Source organism: Haliotis rubra, unplaced genomic scaffold, assembly GCF_003918875.1.
Source record: "Haliotis rubra isolate DU_JTF1 unplaced genomic scaffold, ASM391887v1 Scf85, whole genome shotgun sequence".
Taxonomy (NCBI): Eukaryota; Metazoa; Mollusca; class Gastropoda; order Lepetellida; family Haliotidae; genus Haliotis; species Haliotis rubra.
In genome coordinates this window covers 444633-461355 of record NW_025767579.1, presented here as the reverse complement: position 1 = coordinate 461355, position 16723 = coordinate 444633, and the positions used below count along the sequence as shown (strand labels likewise).

The following is a 16723-nucleotide window of genomic DNA, read 5'->3' as shown; positions in this document are numbered from 1 at the left end:
CTACAATTGCTCTACCACGGCTGCTCACAATTGCCGCTTACTTCTTTAATGATGTAAGTTACTTTAAATCCTCATGACATAATACAAAAAGGCAAATAAACAATTCCGTTAAGCGACGGTCGTCACAATAAACCTTCATCCAACAAACGTACAGCTCATCATCCGTTATGCAGGTACGTGATCAGCAGGTATTTAACGTGGGTGTGTACTTGTCGGAATCCTACCGTGGCGTCTCTCAGATTAGGACTCCAGTTAGATAACTGTATAAAAGTCATGTGTGTTTGGTGTTGTGGCTAGTATGTACTCGGTAATGTGGGTCGCTCGTATGTCATCAAACAGTTGACTGTGAAGGGCATACTCTAGGCTGCATGCGTTCGTTCCACGGATGAAGTGAATACCAAGGTGTATTCTGGTGGAGAGCGTCCTATCCCAATGATGTCCGTGCTATTTATGCTGTTGGCTTTTGCTTTGGCTGAGTGCAGCCAATTCAATCTCCAAGCCGAGAACTTCAGGACCCAAGGAACGGTTATAAGTCACAGAAACGCGTCTGGAAATAGGGCCGTTTACTTAAAATCCGGACAAAAGCATCAGATGTTCTTCTGTCTACAGAAGGAGTCGAAAGTATCCTTAAAAGAACTGCGATATTTCAATGATGGAAATCCCAAGACGCTTGTGATTCATGTGGATGGGACTTATGTTGGATTGATGAACTCAGATAACAAGGCTGCCTTTGGTAAAAAGAGCAGTAAATACACGTCCTTAAAGGGAATTGGAGAAGAAATGACATTAACACGTGGTCGACATGTTCTACGCGTGCAGGTGACCAATGATGACCGCCATGGAGTCAACATCGACATGGCTGTACTGGATATTGAAGACTCGGAGCTAACTAAAGAGGCATTCACGTGTAAAAGCTTCTGTTACTCTGAGATCCCTTTTTCATCTGACGTGAACTCGCTTTTCAAAGATACTCTTGGACCTGCGAAGGCTATACAGAAAAGTTACCCCACCAAGTGCGCTGAGGCTGACAATATCAAAATCATGCTATTCCATGAAAATGTTAAGAAATATAGAATCAGGGCACGTCATCCTGGCTACCACACTTTAGCCAATCAAAGAGAACCTGATTTCACCAAATGTCACTTCAGCACTAGGATTCTCTGGGAGGTAAAGGGAGTAAAATTCGCTAAAAGAACCTTTAAGTACGTTGACAAATCGGTCAAGTTAGACGTTGTAAAGAAGCATTCGCTTGCTGTTGAGATGACAGCTAAGTTCGAAGTTCAAGGTCGTGAGGAGGGGATGAATGACCATGACATTGGCTCACTGCTGACCGTAGCTCTTTTCAACGTCCGCTCGGGAATATTCATTAGCGTTGTCCTCCAAGGCAGGGCTGGTATCTGGGACAACGTTGGTACCAAATACATCAAGAAAGGTAACAGCACCAACCTCACCTGGGACATCTCCGACTACACTTGGGCAGAAGAAAAGCAAAACATCTTGAAGATCGTCTTCATCGGAGATAACGTTAATTCTGCGTCGGTTTCCAGTGTGAAATTGGAGAAGCGTATTCTTAAGGGAGATAGAAGCTTTTCAATCTTTAACGACAATAACTTGATCATAGAGGGCGTTGATATCGACATGTGGTGGCTGAAAGATGCCATAAATATCACCATAGAGGGAGAGGACAAGTCCTGGAAAGCCCACTACTTCAGGATGTATGCTCAGGTCCCCTGGGCAGATGCCTTCTCTCAGACTTTCGTCATGTACCAAGATGGCAACGTGAGACTCCTGCCATACACACCTCATGGAGCTGATTGGATACCGTTTGGATCCTCAGTTCTGATTGGCCAAGTGAATTCGTCATCTCTGAGACCTGCTGCGCAAATAACCCGTGTCCACATCAACCCGGAAGCGATGGAGTTCACAGTGTTTTACAAGGATGGCGGAATGGCATTGGTTACCATGGAAAACGCTATGGACGAGACGATTGTGCATGTCAAAGTGTTGAATCTTGGACGTGATTCCGAGAGATTTCCCTTTGTATCATTTAGGTCCATGTGGGTGAAGGACGGTAACGCTGACGTAGATCACGTGAGTTCAAACGGCCGCAAAGGTCACCACATTCTTGACCCATGGGGTATGCTATATGGTTATTCGTTTACATTTTATAGGAGTTGCATATCTCGGCATAACACACAGAGCCCCGATATCAACATAGAAGTTATGGAGTAAAACAGCAAAGACTTGTGCTTGCATTTACCGAACTACGTTGACTACTAAGATGTATGACCGTTCAGAATCAAATTGATGTATACTGAGATTCTTGCCCTTGAAACGAATATGTATTAAGGAACTAAGTTAATAGGGTTTTACGTCGCTTTTAGGAATATGCAAACAATATTATGGCTTCACACACGTGGACATTCAAACGCTGGCTTTAGGCGTGACGACATAACGCTTTAACCTAAGGCTGTTACCCAGTCATTGTAATTATCCCCTTGACTTTTCCGTCGGGGTTAAATAGCCTGTCGGAAAGACTGACAGTGTTTTACCTAGCAGATTGTATGTCATCGTGACCTAATGGTGTCGATTGTTGTTCATGCATGGTATCATCCGGTCCAGACCGACCATGTAGACTGCGGCGTAAAACCACTAAAGTCAATCAGTATAGGCTAAATATATCTAAGCATTCAGCTGCGATTAGTTTGTACTAATAGTTTCAACAGAATGATTGACTACTCAGCTGTAAAGTACTTTGTCATCATTACCCACATACCATTATCGGACCTGTTTCACATTGAAAACTTTAGTAATTCTTAACATTTCAAATCAGCTGAAGATGGTGATATTCTTTTCGAAGACAACAAAATTCCGATCAAGAATCAAGAATTATCCAGTGAATTCAATAGATTTGTACTGACTGATTTTCATTTTGCTGATTTTGACCCCTATTTACAAGCTAATGGCAGTGTATATTTTTAAGTCGGAAGAGTTTAAACACAGGGCGGACCACATAGAGCACCCTTAACCCAAACAGTTGGAATGGGATGTGTCTCCGCATTATCTTGCAAAAACGTCATCGTTTTCTTAAACTTTCTTCTGGAGAAAGAAACCTGAAACAGGAAAAGTTCGTGTGCACGCACCACAGCACGTTTCGCTTGTGTAACTGCTAACCTTTATTTTGTTTATTCAGAGTAGATAAACACTACTTTACTCACACAGCTGTGGAGCCAACCAAGTCAACAAATACCCAAGATTACCTTCCTGGATAAATATTTCTCATGTTTCTGCTGATAGCCTTTGCTTATAGACCGACGTACACATTGCAATTGTCACCTCCAAAATACTTTAGAAGATCAAAAATAAACATTCAATTTGTGCAATTAAACGTTTTTTGTTATATGATAACGAAGGGTAAGGGTGGGATGACGGTATGTCATACATTGTAATAGTAAGAAATACTTTTGTGTCGTTAACGAATGACTTTACTTCTTTGATTTAGAGGGAAATGCATTCAGTTCCATTCAGTACCAATGATTGTACACGATAACAATGATTTATGTATAATCAACATCTCAGAGTGGTTTAGTTCTATTTCCATATCAACGACGACTGTATGTCCGTTAGTAGAACAACTTCTCCACAAGCTGTCTACCCATGAAGGTCCGGGTTAGAATTGGTCTTCAGTAGCCCATGCTTGTCGTAAGAGGCGACAAACGGGATCGGGTGGTCAGGCTCGCTGATTGGCTCGTTGACACATGTCATGGTATTCCAAATGTGTAGATCGATGTTTATGCTGTTGATCACTGGATTGTCTGGTCCAGACTCGATTATTTACAGACCGCCGTCATATAGTTGGAATACTGCTGAGTGCGGCGTTAAAACAACAACCAACCAACCAACCAACCCACCACAATCTGTCAAGTTAGTGGACCGATTTCGCTATATACGCTTTCACGTTAGTGAAAAGTCCTGAATTATTCATCGTGGTATAAATGAAGTAGATACCAGCGGTATTGACACGAGGGCAGATTGGCACTGTCGCCCGTGAAAGCCCAAATTCTACGATATGGGTTCGAATCCAGGTCCGCTCCGATTATGTTTCTTAATTTGTCAGCTCCGCACTCATGGGTTCCACTAAATGGTAAACGTTTTAGACCTGCTTCTGTTCGGGCTTTGATCCCAGATAAAGCTGACATACCGTGGTATAACTGGAATACTTCTCAAAGGGGCGTGATTCGTTTTTTTAAAAAAGGCTCCTTCTCTACAAATGTGTATCACCAAAAACGTTTTATTGAAGATAGAGTTAGTGAGAAACAGCAGCATTGATGAAGGAAGCTCCAGACATGTCGGTAACAGCAACAACACAGGCTGTGCTAATCACGCCAGTGATGGATCTATTACATCAACTGTGTTGTCCTGAACAGACTTGTCTACCTCCAGCCGGAGATGTCTTTCCTTCAGCAGCAACACAGCAGGGGACGTCACAGCAAACGTCACAACCACTGCCCAGTTCAACCACACGTGTCCTGTAAAGATACATGTAACATGCAGGCTTGAGGTTACAAAGATATATACTACTGGAATAAACTAACTGTTTATTGTTTGATATTATGCCATTTTTCATCTTATCCCTGTTTCGCAGACCTGTCAGGTTGCCATTGACAATGGCAAGTTGTGTCCGACCATGAGATATGATGACACCCCATACCGTAACGCTTTCTCCACCAAACTATCGACGTTGAAAAACACGCGTCAGCATACCCTTTACCTCGCCGTCTGTAAACCCTTGCCCTGCCATCTGAGCTGTCCAGATGAAATCTTGACTCGTCAGTGAACAAAACACCATCCCAACCTTGTCTCATGCGGACTGCACCTGGCAAGACGTTCCTGTCGGTGACGTTGGAGCAGAATTGGACATATTGCAGGCCGTCGGGACCGGATGTTGTGGCCCCTTAGTCGGATCCGTATAGTCTGGAACTGTTTGTAAGTATGCAAGGAATGGTCCGAGCAGTCAAACTGCCATTCTGAATTCGATTCCTTAGATGGGTCCACACGTGTTGACGGCCAGTCCGAGGCAAATCACTCGCGTTCCCTATGTTGAAAACGTCTCCATAGAGATCGTGTTTTGATGGACATTAATATGTCTGGTCACTTCATTAGGGCCATTCCAGTCTCAAGCATATCCACGGCGCGGAGACGCTGATTTTCTGTAAGCCGCGGCATGACGTACGGGCAGTTTAGGTTGAAATTAATGTGTTTGCCACAATAATCACCATTCTTCAATGTTCAATATCAGATGTGTGAACTTCAGGAGTCAAAAAGCATGCAAAACATGTTTATGTTTTAATGAATCACTGTTTAATAAAGATACAATAAATAAATTTAAAAAAAATAAAATAAAAAATAAATAAATAAATAAAAAATAAAAAATAAAAAATAAATAAATAAATAAATAATGAAAGTAGGAGCTATAAGGTGCATAAGCACAGTACTCACCTAACTGTGGTATCATATACGCTAAGAGACACATGAGCGCTCCTATATGATAGAAGAGGTTGAGAACACCGTTAGCTGTGCCTTCCCCTATAGGGTACGTGAGTTCACAACCCAGTTCAAAGAAAAGAGGTATATTTGACCCTCCAGCCACGACACCGACGATGACCAGGCCATACAGCATCGCTGAAAACAGTTGGACACATATCTTCTTTGAGTGGCATTTTAGAAGTTGGGAAGTATAATATAGAACAAACTTTATGGATATAGAACATTTTATGCTTGACAACGGTACAAGAATCTGTATCGAAACGTCGCACTCACGAATAAAAGAAGGTGTTATCCATAAAGTTTGTTCTATAAAATTGGACACATGTTTACTAGACACTAAGAATATAAGTCTATACACACGTGAGAGTAACGTGGTTGTTCTATGCTCTAACCTTCGGCAGGTGCGACATCCATTGCATGGTATGACTACCTTACTAAAACCTGGGATAACATTTAATCTGCATTGGTAGAATATTCGCATTGTTGCGGCATCGTGATCCTGCGAAAAAGCAAATTTCTATATAGTCAGTAAGTTGGGTTTGGCCTGCCATTAGAACTATTTGATCCAGGTACATCACGGCCTGGAACACCAGAAATTGGTTTCATCCATGTGGCGTCGAATCCAAGCTTTCGGAGTGGCGACTCAACACGTAAACAACTGAAATACCCCAACCTCCGAATATAGCCTAAAGACGGTTTACTCTTTGACATTAAGGGACTCTATAACTTCAATTAATTGCTATAAGGTCCGTTTGTCTGTAAATGGCGTGTTCCTGCTGTTGTGTTAACATGTACACAGCCTTTCAAACAAAGTTTGGTTTAAAAACAGAAAGGACCGATGTATGTTTATCTACACACAAAAATATATGGCAGTTGCACATGTATGCAGTATGTGCTGATGTGGAACAGGGTCGCCCGCATGACTCCTCGGGTATGTTTGCCGAAGGAAGTGAAATATTCGAAGCCGTCTTTAGGCTCAAATGTAATTTCTGAAGCGCAAACAATAATCTTATTTATATTTTCTCAATCTTTAACATCTTATAACACGGAAAATGTGATTGAACCCAAATATTCTGGGCTATGCTTACTCACTAAGTTCATGACAAGGCAATGAGTTCAGGCCATGGTGACGGGGCGATACACTCACTGAGTGACGAGATGACAAGATTGATGCAGACCACGGTGACTTAAAGGGAGGAACATGGAGTCAGGGAGTGACAAGGTGACGGGTTGAGTACAGACTATAGTGGCAGGGAAGAGTACACACGGAGTGACACGGTGACGGGTTGAGTACAGACTATAGTGGCAGGGAAGAGTACACACGGAGTGACACGGTGACGAGTTGAGTACAGACTATAGTGGCAGGGAAGAGTACACACGGAGTGACAAGGTGGCGGGTTGAGTACAGACTATAGTGGCAGGGAAGAGTACACACGGAGTGACACGGGTGACAAGGTGACGGGTTGAGTACAGACTATAGTGACATGGAGAGGTGTACTCACGGAGTGACAAGGTGACGGATTGAGTACAGACTATAGTGACATGGATGGTGTACTCACGGAGTGACAAGGTGACGGGTGGAGTACAGACTATAGTGACATGGATGGTGTACTCACGGAGTGACAAGGTGACGGGTTGAGTACAGACTATAGTGACATGGAAGAGTACTCACGGAGTGACAAGGTGACGGGTTGAGTACAGACTATAGTGACATGGATGGTGACTCACGGAGTGACACGGAGTACAGACATAGGTGATGACAAGGTGACGGGTGGAGTACAGACTATAGTGACAGGGAAGAGTACACACGGAGTGACAAGGTGACGGGTTGAGTACAGACTATAGTGACAAGGATGGTGTACTCCCGGTTGGTTTTATTTGTTGTTTAACGATATCAGCAATATTCACATATATTGCAGAGGTCTGTATAAATCCAGACTATCCAGTGATCAACAGCATGAACATCGATCTACAGGATGCGATGACATGTGTCAACCGAACCAACAGGCCTGGCCACCCGATCCCGTTAGTCGCCTTGTACGACAAGCATGGGTTACTGAATATCAATTCTTATCCGGATATTCACGGTTCTTGAGTACTCACGGAGTAGGAAGGTGATGACTTTAGTGCATACCATGGTGACGGGGGAGGTGTACTCACGTAGTGACAAGGTGATGACAATGGTGATGACAAGGTGATGACTTTAGTGCATGCCATGGTGACGGGAGGTGTACTCACGGAGTGACAAGGTGATGACTTTAGTGCATGCCATGGTGATGGGGAGGGTGTACTCACGGAGTGACAAGGTGATGACTTTAGTGCATGCCATGGTGACGGGGGAGGTGTACTCACGGAGTGACAAGGTGATGACTTTAGTGCATGCCATGGTGACGGGGAGGGTGTACTCACGGAGTGACAAGGTGATGACTTTAGTGCATGCCATGGTGACGGGTAGGAAGCAGCAGGCCGTGATGAGACTGAGGCCAGAGATAAACCACTTCATGTGGCGGGGAAACCTGTCACCCAGTCTGGAACAGAACCAATACAACCATTCTGAAATATAACTGTGACACCATGTGTTTCAGTGCCAAAATACACAGACACATATGAACAAACTCAATACATACTGGACAGGGTATTCCCTGTTGGACTGTGTTTTCAGGACTCGTCGATTATACATCAGTTTTAACACATGTCAAGGCTAGACATGAGACCTGTATGCATGGTGGCTATATAGGATATAGGAATACATTAATGACACCGACCGATGCTTACCTTGCTGTGAGTAGAACTGAGACACACATTGCCACAAAAGAGTAGAAGCCGATCCAGCCGGCCTGCTTCTGGGTGACGCCCGTGGGCTTCAGGTTGAGACTGAGGGTCCCCACCCAGGCGGCGCTGCTCCCCCCGGATATCATGTAGAGACACGACAGAAGCCAGAAACTAGGGTGACTGGAACATGGTATCAGAATCACTTACCCTCGGGTTACTAGAAATAAGGGGTGTTATATGTAACACATGAGCCACGTTTAACTCAGTAAAACCAGAAGTAAGTCAATGCGAGATCAAAACCGCACCTTAATTACTAGTTAATTACTAGTGGAACATCCGGCGCACCGGACGTCAGAGAAAGCAACCTGCGCTATCTAACAGGGTCCCCTGAATACCACAGGAAATAACCAGAATTTATGACAAAATGATGTCAGATTCAATTCCTTATTTTGAATGCGTGCACTCCCGGATTTGTTGAAAAGTAAAAAAGTGACTAGCCTTTGCATATCTTTAGGACGGATGACATCAGAGTGGCAGGATGCGCTCACCTCTTCGCGAGTATTTGGTATCATCACTATTTGATAGTGCTTCATAAAAAAACCATGCTATGTTATGGTATCGCATAATCTCAATCACTGGATTGTCTGGTCCAAACTCGATTGTTTACAGACCGCCGTCATACAGCTGTAATATTGCTGAGTGAGGCATTAAATAAACAAACAAACACCTGCTCCTAATATAGTTTTATTTGTATAATTAACTTTTAGCAGAGATTTCTTATGGATGTGGAAAGGGTTGTGTCCCTTTATTCTAACATAATTTTGGTACCTACATCTCGGGTTTTACATAAAACACGAGTAGATGTAGGTACCAAAATATAGGTCTGAACATAAGGTAGTTCAAGGTATCAATTCATATCTACAAGATATATACAATCCGTTAGTTGGCAAAAATGGCCATTAACATACCAGGAATATCTACAAAATACCGGGTTGTCCTGCTACTGAAAATCAAAGTCACGGAAATATCTTCAATACATGGATACGCTTGCCTTCATATAAGGTCAGACTTAAATAAAATATTCTGTCTGTCTGTCTGTCTATATCAAAACAATACATGATGGACGTATGCAATTTAACATTGAGGGTACAATTTGCGGGCAATAAACTCGTGATGAAACCATAATGAGTATCAAGATGCCGAGCTGTGCCGAAGTGGGACGAGCTGTGCCGAAGTGGGACGAGCTGTGTCGATCGTCGGACAGCACATACCCATGCTCACAATAACTGTCACTCCATAGTATAGGGGTGAAACAAATTATGAGCATAGACACATCAATCACTATTTCATATTAATGAATGTTAGGAAGACAAAACCGCCCTACTGTCGGAGGTCTTTCAGACCCTGTAAGAAACCTTCCCTCCTGATGGCAGCAGATGCACTGGGTGGCAATGGTGGACGTCTCGGGAAGTACAGCAATACAATCAACGTCAGCAATACAGCGACGCCAGCCTCTAGTGAAAATATGTTATTCATGCCAATAATGGTTGTCACCCCTTCAATTTTGTTATTGGAGAGAGGGTGTGTGTGGGGGTGGGGGGGGTGGGGTGGTGGACAACCATTATTGGCATGAGTATATTATTCATCGAAAAAGCGGGTATGGTTGAGAGTATCAATGGCAATATAAAGGTAAATCATTATAGGTTCGAGTGTACAAAGATCTGTGCAGGATGTCCGCTCCATTAACGTGCTCATGGAAAGGAAAATGTATCACAGGGTATTGCTGCAACTGACGTGAAGAGTATTGTGTTCATTCTTACCACTGAACCCGTGAAGATCCGAGATAGAATTAGTCTTCAGCAACCCATGCTTGTCGTAAGAAGCAACTAATGGCATCGGGTGTGAGACTCGCTAAATGGTTGATGCATGTCATCGTATCCCCATTGCTTTGATTGATACTCATGTCAGTCACTGGATTGTCTGGTCCAGACTCGTCTTTTAACACACCGACATCATACATTGAATATTACGACAAAATAAAAACAAACAAAAAACAAACAACAAAAAATAAAAAAAAAAAAAAAAAAACCAAAACACTTACCACTGTACATCAGGTGCATAATATCCGCCCTTAATTCTGTAACTGGTGGATCTGAAACAACAAGAAAGGATATGAAGAGGCCATCATCCATTTTTTACAGCATTTGAAAAAGTTATGAGTTCTGGTATTCTCAATAAATGATAGACATTCATAAACACAGAGTCGTAATACAGTTTGATTCGAACAACGGACTATATTTTAGCTGAGAGAGAAACTGAAGAGAAAGAATATCTTAAACTTCTCCATTTCAGAGGCTAAACGTTAACCTTAGTAATACATTCATATCATCCATTATAAATATTTTACTGTCAAGTTTACATTCATATCATCCATTATAAATATTTTACTGTCAGGTTTACATTCATATCATCCATTATAAATATTTTACTGTCAGGTTTACATTCATATCATCCATTATAAATATTTTACTGTCAGGTTTACATTCATATCATCCATTATAAATATTTTACTGTCAGGTTTACATTCATATCATCCATTATAAATATTTTACTGTCAGGTTTACATTCATATCATCCATTATAAATATTTTACTGTCAGGTTTGCACCGTGTCTAAATAATTTACCGGGTATTTGAGCTCCTTCAATGCAGGTTTCGGTGATGTTACTGTCTCCGTAGTTTTCATATTGTATAGTGTCCAACTCATACCTAAAGAAACATTTAGAAAGGGGTATACAGTAACTACATGTCATCTGGTCACATGAACAGTGTGACTATCTAGAATTTGAGGATCCAGATAAGAAGACTCTACAAACCTACGTACCTCACCTTGTAAGGTTCTTCGCCGTGCAATTTCTATGAGTTATCTCAGGAACTGCAAGGGGTGCTGTAAGTAAACACAAACTAAAGCCAGAAAATCAAGGATTATCTAGCAATGCTTAAACTCAGATAAGAATTATAAGCAAGGGGTATTAGAAGCTTGCCTAAGGGCTTGTATATCATGTATCATTATAAGCCAGAAATTGCAACAGAAATGTTCTAATCTTTAAATACGAAACGCTCTTTGTGACGTATTTGCAGTTTGTGAAACATCTTACCTACAATGAAGGACCCAGCCAGGGCTACAAACTTTGACATGGCGGCGAGGGCGGTGGCGGTGGTACGTTCATGAGGGGGAAACCAGAGCGAGGACAACACAGGGGGCGCTGCAGTACTCACAGGGCTAGCCAGGCCATTACACAGTTGTCCTAGGTGCATTGTCCTGTCGATAATATTGTGGATATATAATCAAGGACAAAATCAGGTTACAAAACCATAAGAGTCATCTGCTTAAAGCGGAGTCCATGGTACGACAAGCATGTGTTTGTGGAGCACTATGAAACGGTGCCGATATCAAGTGTTTGTAAACGAGGTACCCGCTTGAGCCACCATCGCAAACACATGCAATGCCATGTCAAATGCTGAGTCAGTGTATGTTTGTATCATTTGGTATCCAGAGAAAGATGTTAAAGAACTAAGTAATCTTCGAGTCATTTGAAGGCTGCCTATGAATCACCCACTCTGGACTAGTTAAATGTGAATAGCATCAGACGTCGTAGAGATACCCGGACACGCCATCATCTAATTCACAAATTCCTGACTCATCTCTATTGCCTTGGGTCACGGAGACCTGGGCCCCGTTCCTCAAAGCGATCGTAGCGCCATGGCTGTCGCAAGTCTATGTTAAAGTATGGGAGTTACGACCACTTTTGCGATACGATCGCTATGGGGGGAAGAGGGTCCTGCTTACTCCCTATGTTGGCTGCTTATAAATTATAAAGAAAGTAGGGATAGATGAGTGTTGCACCCGAGTCAGTCGCCACACAGACACACGCATGCACACACGCACGCACGCACGCACACACACACACACACACACGCACACACAATAAAGGATGTTAATTTGTTTGATCGTTGTGTATGCATTGTGGCACTGTGCATTCATAAGTCATTGTCGTTAAGCGCCACAGTCAGCTATTTTTCAACTACATCACAGCGACCTGTACAAGCATGAGGCACTGCTTATACCTACCATCTGACCCAAGGGGGGTCTGAAGTAATACACCTGATGGCACACCCTAGTGTGATGGAGAAGAGCCCGAGAAGACACGACACTCTCAAACCTGTAACACAGTTACATAATACAGTGGTGTATTCCTTATTTACTTATTATTCTGCGCCTAGATTTTCGAAGCTCTCTTAGCGCTAAGATAGTCGTAAGTTAATATTAATGTATGGCACTTTCGACTATCTTAGCGCTAAGAGAGCTTCGAAAATCTAGGCCCTGGGGTTTTGTGGAACCTCGGATGTCTCGACGTAAGTCCCTTCAACGTTGACACAACGCCAAATTATTATCAGCCTTATTATCTGCTGAAACGGATTCTATTAAACGCCAAAGCCAAACTAGCGGTCAAAATGTTGTAGGAATGGATCGGTAAAATCTGTGATGACACCAGGTGTTAGCGAGAGTGTCATTCCAGCAGTATATAAGTAACACTGACATAATTTGCCTTCAAAAGTGTACTTATGCAATACGACGGCGACCTGAAGACAAAGCAGACGATAAACTAACAAACTAGCGCATTTACTGGTTTCCATTTCACTGAAAAGAACGTGTTACTTTTACCCATGCAGCCAGAAGAGAAAGAACGTCTCCTTTTACCCAGGCAATACAGATGTCATTTGGCTGTAAATAATCTGGCACCTCTTCAAGACACCCATTAAAGTTAACCATGCACCACGATATACCGTGTACCTTTAGTGTCCAGCAGCCACGAGTACAAGGGCATGAAGAAGAAGAACATGATGGGACCCCAGTTGGCGATGACAGTGATGTCTGTCCGTGTCCACTCAAAGGCAAACATGGCTGTTTTGGAAATAGGCTGGAACGTGTTCCAGACCAGAGATTGTAGACCGACCATGAACGCATAGGCGATGAGGATGTACCACCGTCTGCTGTAGACCTTTAACCTCAAGCCAACTTGTACATCTACATCTGTCTGGGAATATATAGATACAGATACATTAGACTCATAGTCTCTGAAATCAATAGTTTTTATATATACAAGCAACTGCATTTTAATTGAAAAGTCCCAGTGAGATTGAAGATCCAGAATGTACAAAACAGCATAGCCTTGCTTTATTTAGGTATAAAGAACTGAAGTAAAGGCTTGACGGAAGGTGAGACAGACTATACAGATACACCTTTGAATATGGAGTATAAGCCAGGAATATATTACATTAACATTTCGGGGATTAAGTGTACTGCTTGAATAACGAGTATGAGATTCAGTAATGCAATACAATTACACACATTGGAACAGTGATCCATTTAATGCATGTTCTCTGAAATGAAACAAGTAAGATTATGTAAGATTTCTCTTTCTCGCTTATTTGAAAACAAATGTTTCAGTCAAGGATTTCTGTAACAACGGGTTTCTGCATCAAAGATTTTATGCCTTTTGATGCCTTTAATCAAAGATCAGAAGAAAGCAAAATGCACTTTGTCCTTGTAGTAAGAGTACTTCCTTCACTTCCTAAGTACTGTGGTAACCACGATCCCTCCGCAGTAGCCTTTGTTGCAACCTCACATTTTCCGACGACTGGTTCCACTTAGGTGTACCCAGATTTATACAATCAAGATACATATATCTACATTATACCCAATAACCTATATCTATATCCATATATACCCACATACTCAGATACAAATAAAAAGATACCTATACCAAGATCCATTTACTCATAATGGCATGTCGTTTTATTTACTCATGGACATTACCTTGTCGGGTATGGCAACACATGGGTTGTTTAGTCTGCTATGTCTGGGTGGAGGCTTGTGTTTCAGTATAGAAGGAGTTTGAACATCGTAACCAGTCGTTGACTCTAGCAATGGCGTGTGTGGGTCGTCCATTTTCGGGAACTTCTTGCAAAATATAGACACATTCTATCATTTGAAAACACACCTAATAGACCCATGTGCGCATGTAAAGGCACTGTGCCAGACACATGATAGAGCTGGACGTGACATATAAGTAGATGTATTAACTGGTGATAGGGTACTCCTTCGAACTGAAGTATATTTTAGTATGTCTGAAATGATAACATCCAACTTTTCAGTAGTGTAAATTATATCTTTGGTTAGATATTTTGTTTATAAACGATGCATTTATCTAGAATCTAGCGTACAGTGTAATTTAAAAGTGCTGCAAATACAAGTTTATAGTTGATATTATATAAATTTATAACTTTAATTCATTAAGGCATCAAAATTCAGTGGAAGAGGAGGCGGGTGTGCCAGCTGTCTATGGTGTGGTGCGTAGTGTTGATCGTTAGATCTAATAACAGATATTTGGTTTGCTGGCCTCACACCCACAGGTGTCACTACAGTTTTAACGTCTAAGAAAAGGCATGTTATTGAACAGTTTCACGTTAGATTTTGTAAGTATGTGTTTGGCGTATGTTATAAATTCTCTAACGCTGCTGTTTTGGCGGAATGTGGTAGAAATTATATTTAAGATAGTTTATTACGTGTTTTGAAGTATTGGTTCAAACTTTTACGCTTACCAAAGGATAGAAATCCAAAGCAGTGTTATATTATGTTGCACAATTTAGACAAAGTTGGTAGAAAAGCGTGGGTATATTTTGTCCGAAATACTTTGTTCAATTACGGTTTTGGTTTTGTGTGGGAAGCTCAAGGAGTTGGCAACGAGAAACAGTTTTTGAAAGATTTTCATGTAAGAGTTGGTGATTGTCAGAAGCAATTCATATTTTCAGAAATGCACAAATGTTCATCGTTTGATGTTTATTCCAGTATCAAAAGTGTATTTTGCATTGAACCATACTTAACTTTTTTGAAATCTAAAGATGCGAGGCGTCGAATAACAATGTTACGAATCGGTGCACTTCCAATATATAAAGATACCGGTAGTTCCGAGGCACCAAACACTTTGTAACATTTGTAATGATAATTTTGTGGAAAATTAATTTCATTTCCTATTTGAATGTAAAGTTTATCATGATTTGCGCTGTAAATATTTTAAAGCATTACCAAATTACATAGATCAACAATACTTTCTGAACACATTATCTTGTACCAAGTTTTCAACACTAACATATTGTTCTTCTTACATTAAGGAAGCATTGTCATTGCGTTCTTTATACATATGAATCTGATTGTCAAATGCCACTATCTTATAATTACACATGTTTATTTGTATTGTACGTGGGCCTAAGGCCTTGTTACGAAATATACTTGATTGATTGAACGTCTAAGATGTACATCAGTACGTGTCTCCCTCCCATATGAGGTTGACATGACGAGATAGAGCTGAAATGTTGGTCAAAGAGGAGTTAATCAAACGTAAACATTCACTATTTCAAATTGATCAATACACCACACGCTGTACAGAAAACTGACTTACTGACTGACTGAGTTTGGTTTTACGCCGCTTTTAGCAATGTTCCAGCAACATCACGGCGAGGGACACCAGAAATGGGCTTCGCACAATGTACCCATGTGGGGATTCGAACCCGGGTCTTCGGCGTGACGAGCCAACCCTTTCACCACTAGGCTACCCCCCGCCTCTGTACAGTAAACATTATATTAAGTGAGTTACAAAAACTCTGTTCAATACATCGAACTGAAAACGTACTTCTCACTCTTGTTATAAACCGTTTATACTTCACACGTACTGGGGTAAAGTGGTTGTATAGCTATTGTATAAATATCAAAGACACAAAGTGTTCCGAACTGCTGATAATATTATTTATTAACGTTTAGAATGGTTGTGATCGTGTAGATATAATTCAATATCCCAGTAAAGATACGTAGCAATAATATATAGACAAATACAATAGTTCATATTCAACATTACACTTGTCATTTGTAAAGCAATAGGAATACAACTTACTATTTGTGGAGAAAGGTGTACATGTCACTTTGTGACCTCTGTTATCGACACGAAGACCTTGTGGTTGCTGATACAAGATGCTGTCAGGTGCTTGGAGATAACCGACTTAACTTAACTTACACTCTTCACAAAGATCATGAGCTATAACCGTTTTATACAAAGTATAAAACAAAGACAAGTGTTGACGACAAACATTCGATGCATAATCATCCGTGTAAAGTTTGACACAAAAACACATGCCGTACTCAGCATTGCCAACACATTCATCGAGTGTTATTTCCGTATACCATTCTTTCTGTCCATCTCATTCTTCTTACCATACAGTAGTAATTTACTTAATGTAATATATTGCTGTGTAAAAACTATGGATGCGGCGTCAGTAACGAATGAAGC

General features: G+C 41.4%; 1 protein-coding gene across 1 annotated transcript; it reads right to left on the bottom strand.

Moving 5' to 3' along the window:
- Nucleotides 1-7750: 7750 nt before the first annotated feature.
- On the bottom strand, nt 7751-14331 carry LOC124262670 (solute carrier family 49 member 4-like). The gene is made up of 8 exons (XM_046697177.1): nt 14200-14331; nt 13174-13417; nt 12451-12541; nt 11477-11640; nt 10421-10471; nt 9704-9833; nt 8323-8499; nt 7751-8075 (listed from the first exon to the last, which is right to left on the bottom strand). Exons 1-8 carry the CDS (start codon nt 14329-14331, stop codon nt 7751-7753), a joined length of 1314 nt encoding a protein of 437 aa, XP_046553133.1.
- Nucleotides 14332-16723: the final 2392 nt, after the last annotated feature.